Source organism: Pelmatolapia mariae, linkage group LG1, assembly GCF_036321145.2.
Source record: "Pelmatolapia mariae isolate MD_Pm_ZW linkage group LG1, Pm_UMD_F_2, whole genome shotgun sequence".
Lineage (NCBI taxonomy): Eukaryota > Metazoa > Chordata > Actinopteri > Cichliformes > Cichlidae > Pelmatolapia > Pelmatolapia mariae.
In genome coordinates this window covers 7997678-8020000 of record NC_086227.1, presented here as the reverse complement: position 1 = coordinate 8020000, position 22323 = coordinate 7997678, and the positions used below count along the sequence as shown (strand labels likewise).

At 40.1% G+C, this 22323-nt stretch overlaps 1 protein-coding gene across 2 annotated transcripts in view; it reads right to left on the bottom strand.

Moving 5' to 3' along the window:
• Positions 1-14088, bottom strand: part of prmt3 (protein arginine methyltransferase 3) — a 54916-nt gene extending 40828 nt beyond the window's left edge. Inside the window, exons 1-10 of one of the 2 annotated variants that reach the window (XM_063481365.1) lie at positions 14047-14088; positions 13763-13892; positions 11801-11883; positions 11658-11707; positions 11405-11510; positions 10435-10588; positions 9758-9899; positions 7938-8003; positions 5365-5486; positions 2310-2409 (exon numbers count right to left, since the gene is read on the bottom strand). In XM_063481365.1, coding sequence (XP_063337435.1) covers positions 2310-2409; positions 5365-5486; positions 7938-8003; positions 9758-9899; positions 10435-10588; positions 11405-11510; positions 11658-11707; positions 11801-11883; positions 13763-13892; positions 14047-14068 — 975 coding nt within the window. In that variant the 5' untranslated portion in view covers positions 14069-14088. Of the gene's footprint in view, positions 1-2309; positions 2410-5364; positions 5487-7937; positions 8004-9757; positions 9900-10434; positions 10589-11404; positions 11511-11657; positions 11708-11800; positions 11884-13762; positions 13908-14046 lie in introns of both variants that reach the window. The other variant, XM_063481284.1, reaches the window with a different exon arrangement.
• Positions 14089-22323: the final 8235 nt, after the last annotated feature.

Sequence of the window (22323 nt, the reverse complement as noted above, 5' to 3'; positions counted from 1 at the left end):
GAACAGGGCATTACCAAAAAAATGCCCAACACATACAGATTCTGATAACGCTTATAGAACCTAGATATTCACTTCTATCCATTAATCTAACTGTATTTCAACATGTGGGCTTCATTTCTGAATAAGTGGCCTGGTCACATTTCCACAGAAGTTGAGACTTTAGTCTTATCACATCAAAAGTAGTAACATTTACAACTGACTTTAAACATAACACAAGTCTGAACTCATTAACAGACAACATCCTAACTTGTCTTCTTGAGTCGCTCGATTCACTAAAGTTGCGATTGTTCTGTCTCAGTCTCATGCTGCACAAAATGATCTCACTAAAAGCTTTGAAAAAGCTTTGAAACCTTTTTGTGTTCTTGAGCTCCTTCTCACTCAGTTCCCAAAACACAACCCTCTCTGGCTTTTCAATGGTGAATTCAATGTCAGATTAACAATACACGCCATCTGTCTACAATGTGACTACAATACATGACTGTAATCTGTGATTTGATAAAATATCAGCTGAAGTCAGTTTGTTGCTTCTGGCTGTTATTACATCTGCAGTGTCACACAGCAGCAGGAGCCTCCCATGAGCCTCATCACAGTGAGAGTTGTGTGCATTTACACAGACAGCACAAGAGCGGTCACTCCATTAATCAATCAAATAAACATCTCTGATATGAAGACAGACATCTATCTGAATCTATCAGCAAGTTACTTCAGTTTGAAAGGTCTGAAGTATTAATTCACTGTGTTCTCTCAATTTATTAATAACCATGAAAATATAGCAACTATGATAAAAACCTGTAACTTGGTGCAATATAACTCACTTGATTAACTGTTGAGGCATATTACATGTACAGTATTACAGTGAAACCCTCCAACCATAATGCCAGCTTCATTATTTTTTCTTTTTTTAAAGATGTGGGTGAATAAAAGAATTCAAATGAAAAATACATCCACCACATCTCCACACACTCTCTCAGACATTAAGGCACGACCTGGATATAAGACCATTTACCCTAGCCACAGAGCCTACTTCCTTTGACAACTGTCATTTTTCCTTTTTATACAGGCAGATCGGAGGGCAGCTTCTCAAGTCCAAGCCACTCTGAGAAATGTCTGCCATCGCTGCCCTGATGAGAAGTGACTGGAGAATTCTTAGATTTATTATCACTCTGTGAGCCAGTGTCATCAGAGATTACGCCCCCTATCCTTCAGCGGTCCACTGGCATGTCAGCCACCGAATTTCAATTTCCCCGTTTAGAGGATAGGAAGGCTCTGCGTGGCGACCCCTGCTTGTGACCCTGGGGTTTCACAGTGGATGGAGGAGGTAGTGGAGGGGGGACAGATACGGGATGCTCATGAATTAGGTATGACTTCAGCAGTGCATTCAACTTTGGCTGTCCCGCATGTATCGCTGAGCAGAATCTGTCTGATAAATGGCCATCACAGCGAAGGAAGACTGCTCCTCCAGCTCCAGGTAAGATATTCAGAGAAGCTCATGGCCGAATTTAGCCTGCCCGAGCCGTATTTAAAACATAAATCCATCCTGCTGCCACCTTGGATTCTGAATCCTTATTAGCCTGTAAACGCTCACTCAAAAATTAACCTCATATTATGAGTATATTTTTTTTATAAGAGATCTGTTAAAAGAGTTCCATTTCTCGGGCGGAAAATGAGTTTATGACCTATGATGGACCCACAAATCTTAGAAACATGGTGTCTAAGGAGATAATTCCTCTGGATGGCATCGCATTGGCCTCCAGTAACGCTGTAAGAAATCTTGGAGTCACTTTTTAGCAGGATATGCTTTTCAGTGCTCATATACGTAGGATATTTCTAATTTAACAAATAAATACGACTGCTTTCTTGCATTTGTTCAATATCGCCCTGTCTCAGAGTGATGTTGAAAAACTAGTTCACACATTTCTGGTCTATTGTAATCCATTATTATCAGATTATCCTAAAAACTGCCTGAAAAGGCTTCAATTGATCCAACATGCTGCAGCAAGTTATACAGCTTACATGTACTTATTTATGTAAGGTACGATTATTGCCAATTATTGATTTAAGAGTAGGTCAAAAACCAGGTAGATAGCACCTCTCAAAGTGAAATAGACCCAGCACAGTGCTCCCTGCTATTGTTGTTTGGTTTGCTAGTGTAGCTAAGTAAATGCCAATACATACTGCAAGAGCTTAGACAGAGAGGCAGTCTCCACTAAACTAGTGCATTTTGTCAAGACCTAAGGAAACTGAATATGTAGATCAGCTAGTTACAAACTGTCACTTGTGGATTTATGTATGTGTAAATATGTACTGACCATCCATTCTGAGATGATGATGTCAACCTTCTCTACAGGGAGCTTGATATCTTCTATGCGACCTTTGATCAGCGTAATTTTATCCTCCAGCTGGTTGGACCTGTAGAAAACACAGACATATGTCTAATATTAATTTTATATCAACCTACATTAGACAAATTAAACATTTTCCACAGAATTCTGAAACCCTAACAACACCCAACATCCCGAAATTAATGGTCTTAAAGGTTAAATCTTCATGAAATTAAGGGGAAAATGGATTTTGAGGGTAGAAAAATTCCTTGCACAGCATGAAAAACCTCTGATCTAAATTTTAAGTTTCTGCTGATGCTGATAGAATATTTCCTACTGCTGCACCAATATAACTGGTAATAAATAAATAAATAAGTCAACTGTTACATGTTTGTCAGTGAGCACTTCTTCAACATGGCATCTAAAAACCAAGGCAAAGGTTATTCCTAGTATTTTTAAATTAAATAAAAAATAAGAATAATTCTGTCTATAATATTTTATTTTATGGTATTAAACCCCGAGGAGTCACATTTTAATATTACACAGCACTCCCACTGTCACTTCAAGTTAACTTTGATTAGGTTTGTAACCATTCTGAAACAGAGACCACAAACCGCATTACAAAGATCTGCAACATCACACTACAACTCCATTTTCCTGTACCGTGATAGCTCTGCAGAGCAGTTAATGGCAGGTTAAAGCACGCTAGTCTGGTGAAAACTGCAACGTGTAAAGTTTGACCACTGGAACAATCTGTTCTCCCTGGTCTGGTCTGGATCAAATAAACCAAAGTGCAGATATAAAAAGTGCCCTAAGGCATAGATTATAGTCCCCTGTAGGTTCAGACAGCTGAAGACACCACAAATATATAACTGTTACTATTATACGCTTCTAGACCAGGTGGAGGCACATTCCATATATTAGCTATAAATCTGGAAGATTTATCGCTCTTTTACCATTCTTGCTTAGACCCCAGTGACCCCTTACATAATCACAGATGCAAAACAAACAGCACCAGCTAAAGTTAATAAAACTAGGGTCGACTATTTCCCCTTTTTTGAGTAACATCAAAACTCGTCGTGGTTTGTGCATGGGCATATTCGCTGTTCTGTGTATTTCCAGCCTGTGGGCCGGCGATGTGTCAGGTTCAGGTAAGCACTGTGAGATCAGTGCTGCTGTTTAAATGATCCTTCCTTTCAGACCAGCCAGTTTGGGCATCAATCTCTGTGAATATTCCATTATCATGACAGCTAATGTTACAGAGGACAGAACAATTACTCACAGCGGCCCAGAGTGCATTTCTGTAGCAGCGATCCTTATCTTGAACTGTCTCTCCCCTCTCAGCTGCTCTTCTACTGCTGCTATCACCTTCTTCCAGAATGCAATGGCCCCCACCTACACCCTACATCCCACCCGCCCACCACCACCCTTTCACAAGAAGGAAACACTGTAATCTCATTATTGGGGTAATTTAGAGGACAATGTCAGGACTCTGGGGAGAGAGTCGTGTCTGCGCAGCTTTGTAGGTGTGTGTGTGTGTGTGTGTGTGTGTGTGCGTGTGTGTGTGTTAGAGAGAAAGAGGAAGTGAGGTAAAGGAAAAAGAGAGGCTTTACATGACTGGGAACCTAGTAATTTAGCACAGACCAAACGTGGCTAAAACACCCCGATTTACTTTCGTTAATACTGCAATTCTGGGCAAACCACAGGCAAATACTTGCTAAAAAAACATCCATGTCTTCAGTTCATGCCACCATTAACTTTGCTCACTCAGAAAAAACAGCGTCTCACATTTTTACGCTTTATTGTCAGAATAAATTATGTCTTATCAGCTAATCCATCAATTCCATCCATTTTTTAAAAGTATTTAGACAGTATCTATTAAGGAAGTGACTGTGAAGGGAGGAAGTCACATCAAGCTTTTCATTTAAACTTTGGCGATGGAGTGGAAACAGGAGATGGATGCTCCTGCCCAACCAACAGGAGCCACTTTAATTACAATCCCGATATTAACATCAGGAGGAAGTGACGGACACACACAGGGGCCAGCTCTATGTGCATATACACACACACACACGCACACAGAAATAAAATCACAACCCAAAGAAGCCATGGGTGGATCTTTGTATGCGTTGCTGTATTTACATGTGTGTGCACATGTGTGGATGTATTTAAAAAAAAAAAAGAAAAAAAAAAGGGTGGAATGCTGGAGGATGTACAACATCTTTCTTTAGCTGAATCCTCACCGCTGGCAAACCTGCAATGCAGCCTGCATGCCAACACACACTCCAACAGCTATTCAGTGGGCTGTAAAATTAAAACGTCCTCTTCCCTTAGAAAACCCTGTTGTTTTGCTTATACGGCACTGTCTTACATAACGGAAATAATAGCTGTCATAATGGCCCCCAACTCAAAAAACCATTTAGGAGGCAGGGGTATGATAGTGGCTGCAGGTAGACGGAAGGAGAGCAGAAGCTCTTGTTGAGGTAAATGGACTCCACTGTGGAGTATCAGCTGCAGAAATACAGGAAACACGCGGCACATGAAATTGGACCGAGGACTTTATTAAAAAGGAATCAACAGGGGGTTCATCTGCATGTTCATCTGTGTATCTCTGTGTGTTGGGGCGGTGTTGGGGGTGACTCTAGACTTCAGACTGGAGATACTGCAGAGGAGAGGGGTGAACGAGTCAGATCACAGGTGTAAATTATGTACATTATGGCCAGGCAGCTGACAGCAGCTCTATTGAAGCCAACCAGCTGAAACAAATAAAAGGTAGCTGGAGGTCACACAAACCTCCACTCTCACCATCTTCTGCTGCACACAAAGGGGAGAAGATCTGCGTACTCTCTTGGCTCCATAGGGGCCGATATGAGGTGAGGGTCACATGACTGACAGGGGCTTGTACCAAATCTGATTAGTACTGACTGACTATTTGCACTTAAGTTGTAAAAAATTGCTGTGAGCACCGCAAAGGAAATTCTGCTGACAGCTCATGTGTTTTGGTGGAGCTGAACAGAAACAGAGTGCACAGGAAGAGTCTCACCTGACTATGTCCATGGCCTGGTAGATGATTTCGGACTGATCCACCGCTATAACCCTTTTGGCCCCAGCTTGTGCAGCAAACATTGATAATATGCCAGTGCCACAGCCCACATCAAGCACCACCTAAAGGATGCGATGGAGGCACAGAGTCAAAATGAGAAATTACCCACAAACATGGAAAGTTCTTCACAGTCAAGGGGTTCAAAAACAAACACTTAAACAGGAGCATTTAACAGTGTTTACGATTGATTTCTTCATAATTCTTGTCATGTCCATGCGCTGCTGACCCCAAAAGGTCATCCAACACAATAACAACAGAGATCACGAAGGAAAACACGATCACGTTACAGCTTTAAGGATAAAAGATTCTAGCCTATGCAAGTTATTACAAAAGAAAAAATCAAATATAACTAGAAGAAATAAAGACATGATTCTTATTTGGATTTTCTTTGACAATCCAAATAACTGCTAAAATGACAGCTGCCATATTTTGCTGGCAATGCCACTTGCACATTTCTGAGAAATTTTTTCTACACTTCCAGGCAACAGATAAGTCAACCACGTCCAGTCTATGGCTCTGTAATAACTTAACAAAAGACTTTACACTCACTTATTGAAACTGTCAGTTTTAACATTTAACCTCATCAAATTTTCAATTCAATTTTGTTCATATAGAGCCAAACAGCAACAACAGTCATCTCAAGATGCTTTATATTACACGGTAAAGACCCTAAAATGATACAGAGAAAACCCCAGCAATCAACTGACCCCCTATGAGCAAACACCTGGCAACAGAGGGAAGGAGAAACTCCCCTTTAACAGGAAGAAACATCCAGCAGAATCAGGCTCAGGGAGACAGCCATCTGCTGTGACCAGTAGAAGGTGAGGGGAGGAGACCAGGACAAAAGACAGGCAGTGGAAGAGAGCCAGAGATGAATAATAACTAATGATTAAAGTGTGAAAAGAAACATTGCATCATGAGAACCCTGAGCCGCCTCGGCCTATAGCAGTGTAACGAACTAAATGTTATATCAAAAAGGAACGTTTGAAGCCTAATCTTAAAAGTAGAGAAGGTGTCTGTCTCCTGAATTCAAACTGGCAGCTGCTTTCACAGAAGAGGGACCTGAAAGCTGAAGCATCTGCCTCACATTCTACTTTTTAATAACAAAGTTACAACAAGTAAACCAGCACTCTGAGACCAACGTGCTCTACTGTGGTGAAATGGAACTATGAGGTCTTTAAAATATGATGGGGCCTGATTATTCCAGACCGTGTATGTGAGGAGAAGGATTTTTAAACTTAATTCTGGATTTAACATGGAGCTAATAATGAGAAGGCAGTAATATGCTCACCTGGGCAAAATATGCTCTCTCTCTCTCTCTCTCTCTCTCTCTCTCTCCAGTCCCTGTCAGTACTCTCACTGCACCATTTTGGATCAACTGAAGACTTTTCAGGGAATTTTAGGACAACTACCCACCGGTTTTGGCCAGTGTGGTCAGAAGTGAGCTCACTTTAACCACATTTGACAGTGGTGTCACACAGGCTCTTTTATTGGCAAACTATAATCAGATAGGAACTGATATTACATTACATGGATACTAATAATCAAACGATTATTAAAAAAAGAAACAAAGAAACAAAAGTTGGGCTTTTTCTTTTGCTGATGTTTTGCTGTTTCAACTTCAAAGACCGCATCAACATCTGGATTACTTAATGAATTCATGTTAAGCATGTTCTAAAGAGCTTGCTCAAACTGCTGTTTAAACCCTTATTTTCTCTCAGCTTTTTCGCTCTTTGCATTTTTTTAATCACCTCTATTTCAGGTTCCCATAGCTTTCACTTAATTTGTTCTTGTTCATCACCAACTGAGTTAAATGACTGAGACATGGACGCAGCGACTACATGCCCCAAATGTATAACATTGTGTGACTCTGTGTCTCTATTTAAGGAAACTCCCTGGTTACAATCCTGCTGTCTTTATGGGTTCACAGACGGTCGCCAACATATTGCTAACACAACAGAACGCAACTCCTCGCTTGATCTGCAACAAGAATATCCTGCTTGGTTCTGTTACCGGTTACTGTAGGAGGAGACGCTTCAACTCTCTGCCGACTGCTTCAGCCTGACAGGGATAATGGACGTTCCCATCAACACATCCTTCCTCCCCCCCTCTACCGCCTCATCACAGCACTAACCAGCAGCGACCCATATAATGGATGGTCATGATACAGGCCACTGCTTCCCACAGCTAAAAGCAATGGAAAAGAGACGGATAGGGGGGTGGGGGTGGGGGGTGGGGGGGGTTTAGTTGGAAGGGTTTGTACAGAGGGGGTGTGTGCTATGGGGTTGGTGGTGGATTGCATGTGTCTGTTATCAGGACTGTGCAGTCCACTAGACATGCTAATAAAGTCATGATGTGTTTTAAATCGGACACCGTGGCGCATTATTAATGTCTTTTTCTGAAAAATGCACATTCCTGTTAACAGGCTTCAGTGAACATTAAACTGGCTAACTCATACATGTAAACACACATTAATGTGTACACACGCAATTTCATTTGCTTGGATGACTCACCTTATCTCTGAACACTTCAGGGTTGCTGTACATGAAGTCTCGGTAACTCTCCGTGCGTACTTTATCCTGTGGATAGAATATTAAAAATAAGCACAAAACAAATACACAGCTGCTCTTGAATTAAAGCAAGAATTGCTTGTAATCTACAGTCATGTTTATGTTGTAACAAAGCTTTGAATTCAAGGTTGTCTACAAACTTAAAAAATAAGTAAATCCAGGCAAGTAAAGCTTTTTCCATATAGGGGTATATAACAGCAGGTTACAACAGTCTGTGTTGGTTTCCTGAACATTTATGAGCAAAACGCTGGGATAATAACAACTGGAAGGACACTGGAGGTCAGGTCAGGACTCGCTGATTAATCTGCCAATCATATCTGCCCACAAATCCAAGCACCTTCGCTCTGAGGGAAAAGCTATATACGAATTACAGTAACACGGCTTAATACGTGTTAGAACAGATATGAATCTGGACTTTTGACTTTGAAAGATTACAAGAAACAGATTTTAGAACCTTCAGATCATGGAGTTTGGCAGAAGTTAAGCGGTCCCCAAGTACCGATATACCCTTCCGATTTTTCCTGTTTCCATTAGCAAAGCTAATAGTAACTCTGAAGCATTGCTGATTTCATTGGCCAGTAATTTTCTTCTCTTCCATTTTGTTTCCTGAAGAAAACAAGACAATAACTAAATAACAACTAATGCATAAGGATGAAAACTATGATGAAATGTACTGACACCTGAATCAGTACATTTTATGAAAATGTTCTGGAGAGATGAGATCCAATCAGATCTAATTAAGTTGTACAACTAGCTCCCATGCTCCCCGTTTATCATGAAAACAATATGGTGTTGGCTTTTGTGCAGCCATTTCCCTGATTACCAGGTTTCAAAAATATATTTTATCAATTTGGTGAAGAAGTGGCTCTGGTGACTTGCCGAGTGACATCACTGACCGGCCAATCAAACCTAATGAATAACTCTAAAAAGCGAGTTAAGTTGAGCCAAGCCAAGTAGGTACTAATGGAGAAGGGCTAAAAATATCCCAATCAACACAACAAAGATAAACCCTGACACTCATGAAACATGTCACTCTCTTTTACATGACATCTCTCACTTTCTGTCTCTCTTACACACTCACACACACACACAGAGACTACGTCATAGGTAATTCACTTCATGCCAACCCGTGAAACATTCTACTGCAAAGCCCCCCCATCACGTGCTCCTGGCCCCTCCTGACGCTTTGATGGACTTTAAAGCTTGACGCAAAAACATGACGCAAAACTTAACCGTGCTTAGCACCAATCAGGACAGCCAAAAGGATATGTAAGCACTGCGGTAAGTAGAACAGGACTTGAGGAGAGGGAGAACTCACACACACACACACACACACACACACACGCACGCGCACACACACACACACACACACACACAGAGCTTGCTTTCAGGTTTCAGCGCTTCAGGAGTGTAAAAATTAATTTGCACACTTAAAGCTCCGCTATGCAGAGGCATGAGCGCTGCTTCACATGAGAGATCAGCACGTACTGCTGATTTGTCACTTTGGAGCGCTTGTGTCGTCCTCAGTATTAATTCATACATGAAGATGATCGTTTTCATTTATAAGCTATATGAAAATCTTTTAGCCAAGATGCACGCCAATGAACCCGGCTTCATTTCTGTGCCCAGGGGAAATTATTCGAAAGACTGCAAAGAGACCTGCAGGCCTGGTCACTGTGTGTGTGTGTGTGTGTGTGTGTGTGTGTGTGTGTGTGTGTGTGTGTGTGTGTGTGTGTGTGTGTGTGTGTGTACACAACTCAGACCTTCAGCATCTCTTCATGGATGCTGTAATGTCCATAGGAGCTGAAGTAGGCCTCGTCCTCGTCCTCACGAAGCTCCGCCACAGCGCCCAGGGTGCCAGACCTGCTCGTTTCCGCATTCAGCACCAACCCCTGAGCCAGCACCCTGAAAGAACATCGCACAGATCGCCGTTTAACTTCTCTTATTAGCACAAGGGACAAGAGCAGCGACCAGAAAGGAGAACGCACACACAGCCTTCATGCAGGACGAAGCAGTAAATGGAGGAGATGGGGGGCATTCATCTTTCTACCTCTCACCCAAACCCCCCTCCCTCCAAACCCCTCCTCCCCCACAACTCACCCATTCTGCAATATTCCCTTATTGCTCCCCTACCTACCTTTCCTCCTCACTTTAACCTCCATGCTGCAGTGGAATTTTCCTTTCCGTTTTTTTTTTTTTAATCTTTTCCCTTCCTCCAAACTTCTTCCACAAGGTACTTTAGTTAATGTTTCTGCAATACTGTGTTCACTGTGTCCCCCTGCTGGAGCTCAGAGAGCAGTGCAAATGCAACGTATCACACTGACTAAACTGCAAGTTCTGAATAATGTATTAAAAAATAAATAAATAAAAGGCCACAATTTAAAACCTAACACAATCACCCTGACATTAATGAAGATGAAACTGCAGAAAAGTCACTGACTTGAGTTTGTGCAGGTCATCCATGGCTCTGGCCAGTGCCTCCTCCGAAGAGCGGGCTCTCTCCTCCGCAGCCTGCGCCCTGTGCACAAGTGCATTATGGGGATTGGCCCCAGATGCCAGGCATGACCTCTCGCTGCCACAGAGCTCCTCGGGGTCTGACAAAAACACAGACAGGGAGATAGATATGTTTGGATGTTAAATGGGGAAAAAGTTTTCCTTTTAAGGACACCTGAGTGAAAACATGAGCGACAACATGTAGTGATCGAGCCTGTGGCATACAATAAGAAGTATGGAGGACATGGCTGTTGTTTTTGCTTAGAGTGTGCATTTTATGTATTTATGTGTTTTTCTTGCATTGATGATACAGACAGAAATAGAGCATAAGTGCAAATATTAACATAAGCATTAACATAAGCAAGTCAGGCCTTTGCAATAGAGCTGACATTTCACAGTCTTCTGTGTAATACTGTTAAAGAATCATGCAGAAGAAGCAGTCCTGAAAGATGAGAACATCTTTTAGGACGCAAAACTTAACCGTGCTTAGCACCAATCAGGACAGCCAAAAGGATATGTAAGCACTGCGGTAAGTAGAACAGGACTTGAGGAGAGGGAGAACTCACACAGCAGATGAAACTGAATATTTTGATACTGTGCTGGGGGACACAGCAAACCTTGTGGAAATGGCATGTTATTGATGTGCAATGGTTTTTCCAGCAGTTTTCAGTAGCCTTATGCCCTATCATGTAATCATGACAATCACAAATAGTTTATATTTTCATTGCTGGTGTTGCGGTATGAACAGTGACCAGCAGATTCTCCACTCAACTGAATATCAAAACAGCAGAAACAGCCAGACATGTTCTCTGACCTGTGCATAAAAGCCGCTCTAACAGGACAGAGATCTGTTGATAGAAAATGCAGCTACTCAAAAATCAAAAACTAAGATCTGTGTTTTAAAACTGCTTCTGTACCTGTTTGCAGCAGCGGGTCATCCTGAAGGACTGGCTGCAGGAAGTCTTCGCTCTCCCAGGGTAAAGGAGCATCTGGCAACCCATTCAGGCTGGATGCTTTACATTTCTATACACACAAAAAATGTATATAGTCATAAATCTGAAAACTCTCAATTTTTTTTAGATATTCATTCTTTAAACATAAAAAGCAAAAACATTCACATCCTGATATTTCACAGCATGACGTTCAATTCAGTTTGAAAACAGCACTCACTGTTGACCGTATAAAGTTGATCATTTTTATGTATCCGTAGTCATCTAAATCTAATGAGGGACAGAAAGTTGAGACATTTCATGAGAACAGAACAGCCCTCTGCTTCTTTGGTGATGCAGGAAAAAAAATCAATATCTACTTACTATATTTTCTTATTAGATCTACAATGTTGACCTGGTGCTCAGCTGTACAGTGCTGCAGGGTGTCATTTACAGAACTTAGCAACCTGAAAAAAATAAGACAGACAGGAAGACTTGTTTAGTTATAAGCCAGAAAAATCAAAAACTGAATCTTAGATTGTTTTTTTTTCTTTCATAGTAGAGTAGTAACTTGGGTATCCAGTTATTTTACATAACAGCAAACAAACCTGACTGAAAAAGCAAAAAACACAGAAGACACAGGGTGGAGATTTGTGTCAATAACTACCTTAAAAGCTGGAACCAGTACATACATTACTTTTACAACAATCAGCATAATATTACGATATTTGTCGTGTCAATACTATATCAATACATAGACACCAAATATCATTACTGTATTAAATTAAATTAAATACTGGGAATAATAAGAACAAAGGGGCTCATCTCGGCTGCTAGGAGGCAACCTTTCTGCAAATAGTTATGGTCTGACTCAGACTGACTGTAGTCACTCTCAGAGAGATTGTCGAGTGTTGTCAAATAATTGCTGTGTAAATTACAAATGCAGACAGATTGCCAACATGTTTCCATCTGAATGAGTCTTTGTCAATGAGCACAACTCGAGGGGACACAGCACAACTCAGCTGGTTCCATTTTGGTTATATTCCTACAGAACAGGAAGGCTGCTGAGGGCAAATATAATTATTAAATGCAAATTTCTGTTAAATGTGAATTTCTGTCTATGCATACAACAACAGATATATGACTTCAATTGATTTATCACAGTTAATTGATGTATTGTCAGAAACAGACTGCATGTAGTTGCCAACTTGACCCTATTCAATTGTCGACTGAGTATCTTATGGCAGCGGTCCCCAACCTTTTTGCACCACGGACCGGTTTATGCCCGACAATATTTTCACGGACCGGCCTTTAAGGTGTCGCAGATAAATACAACAAAATAAAACTAGTACCGGTATCGAAAAAAGAAGATTTATTCATAACACACGTGAAAAGACCCAGGAAAACCGAGTTAACAATAAAAATGATAACAAAATAACGCTAAAAACCGATAAAAACCCTGAAAACCATGCATTTCACACCCGAGCCTCAACTCTCGCGGCCCGGTACCAAACGACCGGTCCGTGGCCCGGGGGTTGGGGACCGCTGTCTTATGGCACAATTTATGGCAGGATTTAGTGACAGGGTTGATGTGCTTGACAATCTCGTTTTGCACTGAACAAAAAAAGGTGCGGTATGTGAGATAACGTCATCTTATTGGACAAAGACTCTGACAAAGTTGAACTCTGAGGCCATAATTTTGCATTAGAAAAGGGTGATAAATCTTAAATACTTAAAAAAAGCAATACTATTGTATTATGGGGCATCTGGTGATTTCCACCTCTACAATGTAGTAGGGTAGCCTGGGAGATATGCAGCAATATGTTGGTGGTTCTTCTTTTGTCTACTAGTGCAGGTGCTGGGAACTTGAGTACCTGGTTGTGTCTCCAGGTGTATCTGCCACACGTTACACTGGTACTACAAGCAACGAGTATGTGCTTGAGACTGACTGAAGCTGAACAGAGCTGACAGGCTGCATCCTCCCCTACTCAAAGCTTTAGGTTTCAGGTGATGGAAGGACATCATATGTTGCACAGCTGAGGAAGTTCTAAAAACAGCTCTTTTGATGGTGAGCTTGCTGACCACTGACCTAGGTTTGCAAAAGGAACTTGTCTTTATCCTGACCATGAGTTATTCTCACTGACACAAAAGTACAATTATTACACATGAATTGAAAGTTTAGGGCCACTTAGTGTGTGCAAGTTATATCTGTAGTGTTTTGTTACACGATCTCTTTTAGGTAAAGCATCTTCAGATCTGAGAAACTCAAAATGCGTGTAAACGTGTCGCCAATCATTCTAGGAAAAGCAGTGACAGACAGGTCCAGCCAAAGCAGGGTGATCTCACCTGTCACAGAACAAACAGGTAACCGGCTGACTGTCCTCCTCCATCCACTGCCACTGCTCTTCATCATCAACGTCGTCATCATCATCACCGTCTGAGAGCTCAGGCATCTCCTCAGCAGCTCCATCGACGTCTGCCAAAGTTAAATCTAATGAGTGTAAACGCAGATGTAAAAGCAGCTGTGTGACGAAACTAGAAACACGATTCTTCACCGAAGTCAATAACACAAATGAGCTAGCTAAAAGAAGAGTATGTGTGTTTGATTAATACACTTATTTGTCACTCACGTGGGTCTGTGTACTCTGCCATGATGTCGCTTTGACTCCAGAGGACTTCCTGGTGACGTTTGGTGACGTAAAAATGGGACGTGCCCATTCCGAAGAAGCACTTCCACATACAAACCACCAGATGTCGCCAAAGTTTAACTAAGGTAACACGTAAATAACGTGGTTCGTATAAAGTTTTGTTGGGTGTTTGCAGGTACATTACAAGCAGGTACATGCACTGGTTTAGGCTAGTTTTAGCTGTGGGTGCTACCAAAGCGGTCAGATTATTGTTATCTGAAACTTTTGAGGTACTTTCTAACGTCAAAATATCTGTTTCTTTTCCTTTTTTATCCATTTAAATTCAAGGAATATAACTGCAGGGGTGATTATGGCAGCATTATTACACACATGGGTTTGTTTTTGTTTTTTTACCATAAACAGTGTGACCTCTCTAAACATTAAAACATGACAATAGGCAGAGTGATAACAAAATCAAACTATTAGGGTAGTGTTATTATGTTTTTGGACCCCCATCTGGGCTGTTTAGAGGGTTACTATCATCCCAGGGTTGCAGCATAAGACTAGGTGCTCTGTATTTTAGCTTACTGAATTGCCTGATTTTTGTTTTTATTTTTTTGTTGCATTAAAGGTAATCTTTTGTTTTTGTTTAGTTTTCAGTCTTAGTGAGGTAGAGGACCATCCTGCTGGAAGAGTAGGCCCCTTTGAAAGCAACTGGGACACCACTATTAAGGATGTTATTTTGGTTTGCCATGGGACACACCCATTGTTCCAGTACTAAAAAAGGACCGTGGAATCTGAATCTGTGGAGACTCTTTAGTAACACTAACTACAGTATTGGCAGCAGGGCAGAATGAGTGGAGGACTGAAATCCAGAATTCAAAATTTTTCTCTGTCAAGCTTACTTATAGATCCATGTAGAAGAGCAGTCATGTGAAATGCTGACTAGTATCATACATAAAGGGCTTTTCAGATACTGCCTTGTGGCAGTTCTGCTGAGTTCTGTCAGCACTGTTCCAGTGAACAATGGATCAAATCCTGAGTGAGTTATTAACAGTGTAGAGTTATCTCAATAATATTCTGCACACTCGAGCAGATGAGGAACAGCACCCGTACAACTTGGATACAACCAAAGAAAGAATATGGCTTGAGTGTCCATGAAGGGAAATGTTTTTCCAGTCATCTGTGGAATATTTGGGATATGTGAATGATGCTAATTGACTACACACTGCTGCACTGAAACTCACAGCCATTGCTGATGCACTTCCACCTCAAAACATTAGTCTGTTGCCAAAATAGAAAATCAAAGATCTACATGGATTCTTTCATTAGCAGTGTTGGGACTAACGCGTTATTAAGTAACGCGTTACAGTAACTACGTTATTATTGTGGTAACGAGCACGGTAACTAGTTATTATGCCAAAACCAGGAACGCGTTACTCGTTACTGGGATTTAGATAGGCTCGTTATTCGTTACTTCGTGTGGTGGTAATCGCGGAGCTTCCGCAGATTCAGTAACATTAGCAAGTGGTGGAAGCCAGCAGGTGGATGAAGGAAAAGGGAGGCAAGAGTAGAGACCCGAAGCGGCCGCCGGTCCGAGTGTCAGGTGAACTGAACTTCAGGTAAGAAGTTATGACCTGCAGTCTATCGGAGTCAGATATTAACCAAGTTTAGGTTTAGTTTATTTTCGTTATGCTGACATTTTCGTACTGCGTGCTAGCTAGCATGACGGAGTTTCTATACAGCTGGGTGGGTGCTATGTTACTGATGTTGAACTTTATTTTGTTCATACGGTTAATTATTAGAGTTGCCAACCGTCCCCTAAAAAACAGAATCGTCTGGTATTCAGAGAAAATATTACGCGTTTCGTATTGAGGTGAAAAGGAACACAGTTTGTCCCGGACTTCAGCTACAATGAAAAAGACACAAAGCTGGAGCTGCACAGCTGCCTCTTCTTCTCTCATTCTCTCCCGTTTCTACTTCAATCATGAAACTGATCAATGATCAGCTGATCGGCTTTTCTCTCTTGTTTATTTATCGCCCACTTTGCGCCAGAAAGAGGAAACCAGCGGATGTTGTGCTAAACAACAGCAGCACGTTTAAGCTTGATCAGCTGTTGTTAGAATTTATTTAATATTAATTTCTAGTATCAGCTGATGTTTGCTGGAGCCACAGCTGTAAAAGCTGCTGGTCATTATGTCAGTTTGGTTATCTGGTGAGAGGGAAACATGAAGGTGAAACCAGGAGATATCCTTACTGAATCATCAGAGCTGAACAGGTGATGTAGAAACAGGTTTACCTTTTAGGTGACATGAATGAGTTGAAGGAAAGTTATGAGCTGTTTCTGAGAGACAAATAACACCAGGATCCTTTTCTAAGTAACTGACAGCTGGTAACTGTGCAGGGGTGGGTCTAGCAAAGTTTTGCCAGGGGGCCAGGTAGGGCATTAACAGGGAGAGGGGGGGCCAAGGAAATACTTTTCTTTATTATTCTCATTTAAAATGTCTAGCTTTTAAAAAAATAATTATCTGAGTCTTACAACAAACAACTGATAGATTGATACATATATACCATCAGAACAGTGTACATCACTGTCACAACAGTGTTTGTTTTCATTCAAAGGCTTTATGGTTTTTCCTATAATGGTGGGCCGGTCTCTAGTCAAAATGCCCGGGACGATTTTTTTGTCCCAGTCCAGCTCTGTATGCAGCTCATCTGCAGTCTGGTGTTGCCTACATCTTCCTATTCAGAAGGCAGAATTTCCAAGTTCTGAGTACAATCAAAAGCACCACGACTGCAGTTTTTGTGTTGGATGTAAAAAGCAGGCTAGAATCATGGCGGTGGTCAACGACGGTCCAGGCGTGGGATTTCTCTCGTGGAAATGTGCACATTATTTTTTCCTTTCTATTGGTAGATGGCACAGTGCACTTGTGGCAAGTAAGCAAGCCAGAAGACTGGCAATCTTGCTGGGTATCCAGTTACGGAAGCAACACATTAACAAGAGAATTCTGAGTAAAACAAAAGTTACTTTCCCTAGTAACTAGTTACTTTGAAAGTAACGAGTAACTTGAAGTAACTGAGTTACTTTTTTAGAGAAGTAACTAGTAATGTAACTAAGTTACTAATTTAAAGTAACTTACCCAACACTGTTCATTAGTGACTCTAGGTGTTTCCCTAAGAGCGTGTCAGACCATTGAGTTATTTTTAAGGGTATTTTGTCCTTCCTTCATTTCTGCACACTTCTGCTCCACAGCCTTTTCTATTTTATTTGTCATTTTAAGTTCTTTACGTTTCTTTTGTCAACTGATGTTCTCCTTTTCAATATATCAGGTTAAAAAGGGTATCCCTTTGAGTTTTTTATGGAGCTCTGTAACTTCAGCTTGCAGAGCCAGATTTGACATGCTGAGGGCTTCCTTTTCTCCTTTAACTTCATTCTTCTTCTTCTCCAATGTTTCCTCTTTTGAGAACTTTGACTTCGGCACCTCAAGCTTCATCTGCAGTGGAATTTTAGTTGATAAGAGACTTTCTCTCTGCTTTCAGTCACATGTAATTTACCATATAAGCATTCAGATCTTCTACAATCTCATTGTGTGTCTGAATTTCTTGAATCGCCAATTTTGGACCTCCTCACAGAGCGCTTTGATTTTATTTTGAAGGGAAATACATTATATAGCTGGTATTCTGTCTGTTTCTTTTTGCAGAGGAAGTGGGGATATATCGCACTGTGTACATTAAGATATTTAAATAGTTTCTCAATCCAATATACAGAATAAGAAGTGACCTAGAATAATAACACCAACTGCTATGGTACTAAGGAGATACAGTCAGCATTTTTCATTTATGTTTATAAGAACAAAATATTATAATGTAGGTTTGAGTATGGTTGAAGTAAGTTTAATCCAGTAGTTAGTTAGTTAGTTAGTTAGTTAGTTAGTTAGTTGGCCGTAGCCTGCTAACTAACAGGCTTTAAAAAATTAATGTCAGTGTATATTTGCAAATACAGGAGTCTGGTTTTAATTATTTCATAAATATTTTTCATTCACCAGTTGCCCACATTTTCTCACTTTCCAAAAATATCAACCTTATCTGGAAACTCTAAACTCTAAATATGGCAGGAATACAGCCATCTGATGGGACTTTCCTCAGAAGTGGTTGACAGTAAATCTAATCAACCACTAGAGGGCGACAATCATCATGACATGCACTGATTTTTTTTGTTTTTTAATCTTTTGTGATTGTAGATTAAATTCAATAGTAAATGCCTTACTGGATATTAAAATCAAAGGAACTTCAAACCCTGCAGATGGAGCAGTTTTCCCTCAGTGTCAAATGCTATGATGTAGCAGTTCTGCTTTGTTGTTTTCAAATTTGGGCTGAGAAATGTAGAAATTTACAAATAAACATATCGATGAGTCACTAAATTATGTAGAAATGGTTCAGGCATTGCAGTTGTTTTAAGATCAAGGTGGAGACAGAACAAATGCTTCTTGATGGTATTCGATTCCAGGGGTTGTGTTACAGGGTATGAATAGTTTTAATGTCTTTATTCTGTGTGCTTATTGTTTTGGTTTTATATTATGGTTTTATCCATGTTTCTATAGATTTTTGCATGCTTTTATTTTTGAAAGGTTTTTACTTCCTACCCGCATCGTAATCAAAGAAATTGTCCACACCTGCTCACTGTGCATAGATGATGGAAGGTGATGGCAGTCATGTGCAGAAGTGCACAAGCGTGAAGTTGGATGCAAAGGGGCTCTGCTGTTGGATATGATGAAGGAGGTGGACCAAGTAAGGAGGCTTTTTCCCAGTGAGACACAACTAGTGAAACGTGATTTCTGTAATGGTGGTTTCAAGACTGCGGCATGTGTTTTATAAGTGGGACTAATAGCTTGGGTTTAGTTTTAGTATTTTATTGGCTTGTTTTATTGTAAACGTTTAGAAATACTAGATAATAGCTAGACTCTGCAAGAGCTGCGCTCAATGCGACATACCCCATGCTCACCTAAACCGGAAGTCCTATTGTAAACTTTTAAATGCTAAACTTGGGTTTGTACTCCTTGGCTACCACTGCCTTTTTTTTCTTTCTTTATTAATTTTATTTTTTAGATGCTCTCCTACCGATGGAAAAGGTACTTGGAATGACAATTCATGAAGAACGAAATGGAAGAAATGTTGACATAAATCAGATTTGTCTCAGTCTGATTCATTAATGAAGGTATCTCCCTGTACATTGTTTTTTTTTCTCTTGATTCATATTTAGATTTGTTGCCTGACTAAATTATATAATTATTTTAAAAAAACCAAAAACCAATGCAATACATGAAAAAACATGAACATCCCAACAGCAAAGGCTTTATTTCCACAACAATAAATTTTTTACTGATTACTGATATTTTGGGTCATCACTGTAAAAGGGATCAGTCTCCTTTCCTTTTTTCAGTTCACAAAAGAAGATGGAGAGAGCCGTCTAATTTTTGAACTCTGAGCTTTCTGTTCCAGAACAGCTGATCAAAGTTGGTTCAATCAATTTAGAGTACCTCTGAGGTAAGGGTGTGTAATTCACTTCAGTTTTATTAAATAGTGCCAAATCACAACAATAGCCCCTGAATTATCTCTAAAAATATGAAGTTACTGCTCTGCTTATCTCAGCTCTGGTCTTTGTTTTATCTGCCCACCCAAACATAGCAGGCTATTGCCTGGTTTTGTAGCCGTATCTGTAACGTGCCTGGTGGGTAAGCAGACAATAGTTAATTGGAAAGAGATAGCTTGGTAAAGGTGACAAGGCATTATATTTTGAAATGCTTTTTCTTGCATACTAAGCAGAAATCAGAGTTGGAGGTGGCAGAAATGAGAACATCAAAGGGACAGCTCAGCATAAGCAGTTTGGAGACAAAGTTAGAGAAGTAAAATTAAAATGGTTTGGACATGTGCAGGAAGGGATAGTGGATATATTGGATAAAGGATGTTGTAGCTGGAGCTGCGAGGGATGAGGAAAGGAGGAAGACCACAAAGATTCGTGGATGTAGTGAGAGGACATGCAGGTTGGTGTGACAGGAGAGAATGCAAGTGATGGGGTGAGATGAAGGCAGATGTGGCGACCCCTAAAGAAAGGAGCTGAAAAGAAGAAGAAGAAAATTAAAGGAGACAGGAGTCCAGGAATTCGGAACTGCTTGGAATATACTGTCTCTTCTTATTCAACCAAATGGAGAAAAAATAACTAGTTGACTCTCCCTTATATGAATAGTGACCCAAAACATATTTTTAAAGTTTAAAGTTTTTTTGCACTTTAAAAGTAAAAAGTTCTGTAATACCGAGTCTCAATCATCATCAGTCTGACTGAGCTTCATTTCACCTGCTGATGACAAAATTAAAGGGAGATAGGGAGACCTGCAAACACAAAAACAACTGAAGACATCGGTGACAAAGGCCTGGCAAATAATCCCATTCTCTGGTGATGTCCAGATGAGCTATTAAAAACGAAAACTAAATTATGATTGTTGTTTTGTCCAGTCACATTTAGCCTCTAAAAGAATATGAGACTGTGTATTTAGACTCCCGTTTGGCCTAGAAGCATAGAAAAAGTAGCACCACCTTACACCACCATATGAGTAAATTAGGCTGGAAGCAACCTGATGAAACAGGCTTTTAAGACCCATAAACATATTCTGAACTCCAAACGTTTATAGAGAGATGCATGTGTTTGTCATTATGGACTAATTACTTCAGGGTCATGATGGCAACACACACCAAAGTGCAGGAGGGAGGGATTAATGAATGTTTCTCAATTTCAGAGGTAAATTCCCTTTCTTTATGTCACCTTGTGGGTAATTTTAGTCATTTTGGTGGTTTGTTAAAAGGCACACTTGTACAGTAGCCATACTGGAGTTTTTTTTAGATTAAAAGAAAGGAAGAGAAATACCCAACATTCAAGTCTTTATGGGAATTAATATAAAAAGCAAAATACTGAGTACATACATTGAAGTTATTACATATCAAATGTGACAGTGAGCCAAAGCACACAACAGCAAGACTCTAAAACGCTCTAAATTTAATTCAGCTGCCAATAATGTCAAAGTATTCATCTGTGTTTCTGTGACCAAAATGTGTACCGACCACCCTACGGAAGCGTAGAGCTGCCACCCAGGCAAAATAAAAAATAGAAGTATATCACGTTATAACGTGAAAAGTTTATTGTTCTAACAAGATACTTTTCATGTGTGAAAAAACATAATATCACGTTATTACAATATACATCATTATCACGTTCGTCCAATATAAATATTATATTGGACGAACGTGATAATTATATTGTAATAACGTGATATTATGTTGTTCAAACGTGAAAAGTATATTGTACAAACATGAAAAGTATTTGTTAGAACAATAAATGTTTCACGTTATAACGTGATATACTTCTATTTTTATTTTGCCTGGGTGGCAGCTCTACGCTTCCGTAACCACCGACTGCTGATCCCAACAAATATTTCTATTGAACAAATCCTTGTCTGTAAGATGTATTACAGCATTTAGTCACAAGAGGGCGCTGCTGCAACAAAGAGGAAAAGGGGGCTATTCATCCCAAATACAAGCGTTTCACTGGATTTGCATTTAGCTTGAAGTCCATCAAAACGCAATAACGAGGAGGCAAAACCGAAAACTGAGGTAGAACCAAGACGTGACAGTGACACCGCTCTGTCACGCATGTTCAAATGAAGTTAGTGTCTCTTAAAAAGGGAAGTGGGGGGATCACCTGCATTATCGACTTCAAATAAATCTGCAACTTTCAATTCTAACACTTGTGAAACGGGTGAACAAAATTAAGTATACAAAATATATCTGTTAAAGATCACTTTACATATAAAAATAAACGTGATATTGCATTGTACTGTTAAAATCAAGAATATGAAATTTATTATGCGGCAAAAAGAAAATGTCTATAAAAAATGCAGGAAAAAGAACAAACTCAGATTTTACCTTTCTGTTTCTTGGAAAATATACTGCACTAATAATAGAGGTGTGGAGAAACCCTGGAGTTGTACAAAAGCACACAAAGAGGTAAACTGGTTTTGTGGATTCATTACATGAAATCAATTTGCGGATCATTTGTTTTTAATAAGCAGTTTTTGCCTGTGGGTCACTGTGGCTCAGGAGGTAGAGCAGGTCATCTACTAATATTAGAAAGAAATTAGAAATAGAAAAAACTGAGAGAGCAGGTAAATGAGACGTGTTGTATAAACTGTCATGAGTACATTTATTGTAAATATGACAATTATGCAGCAC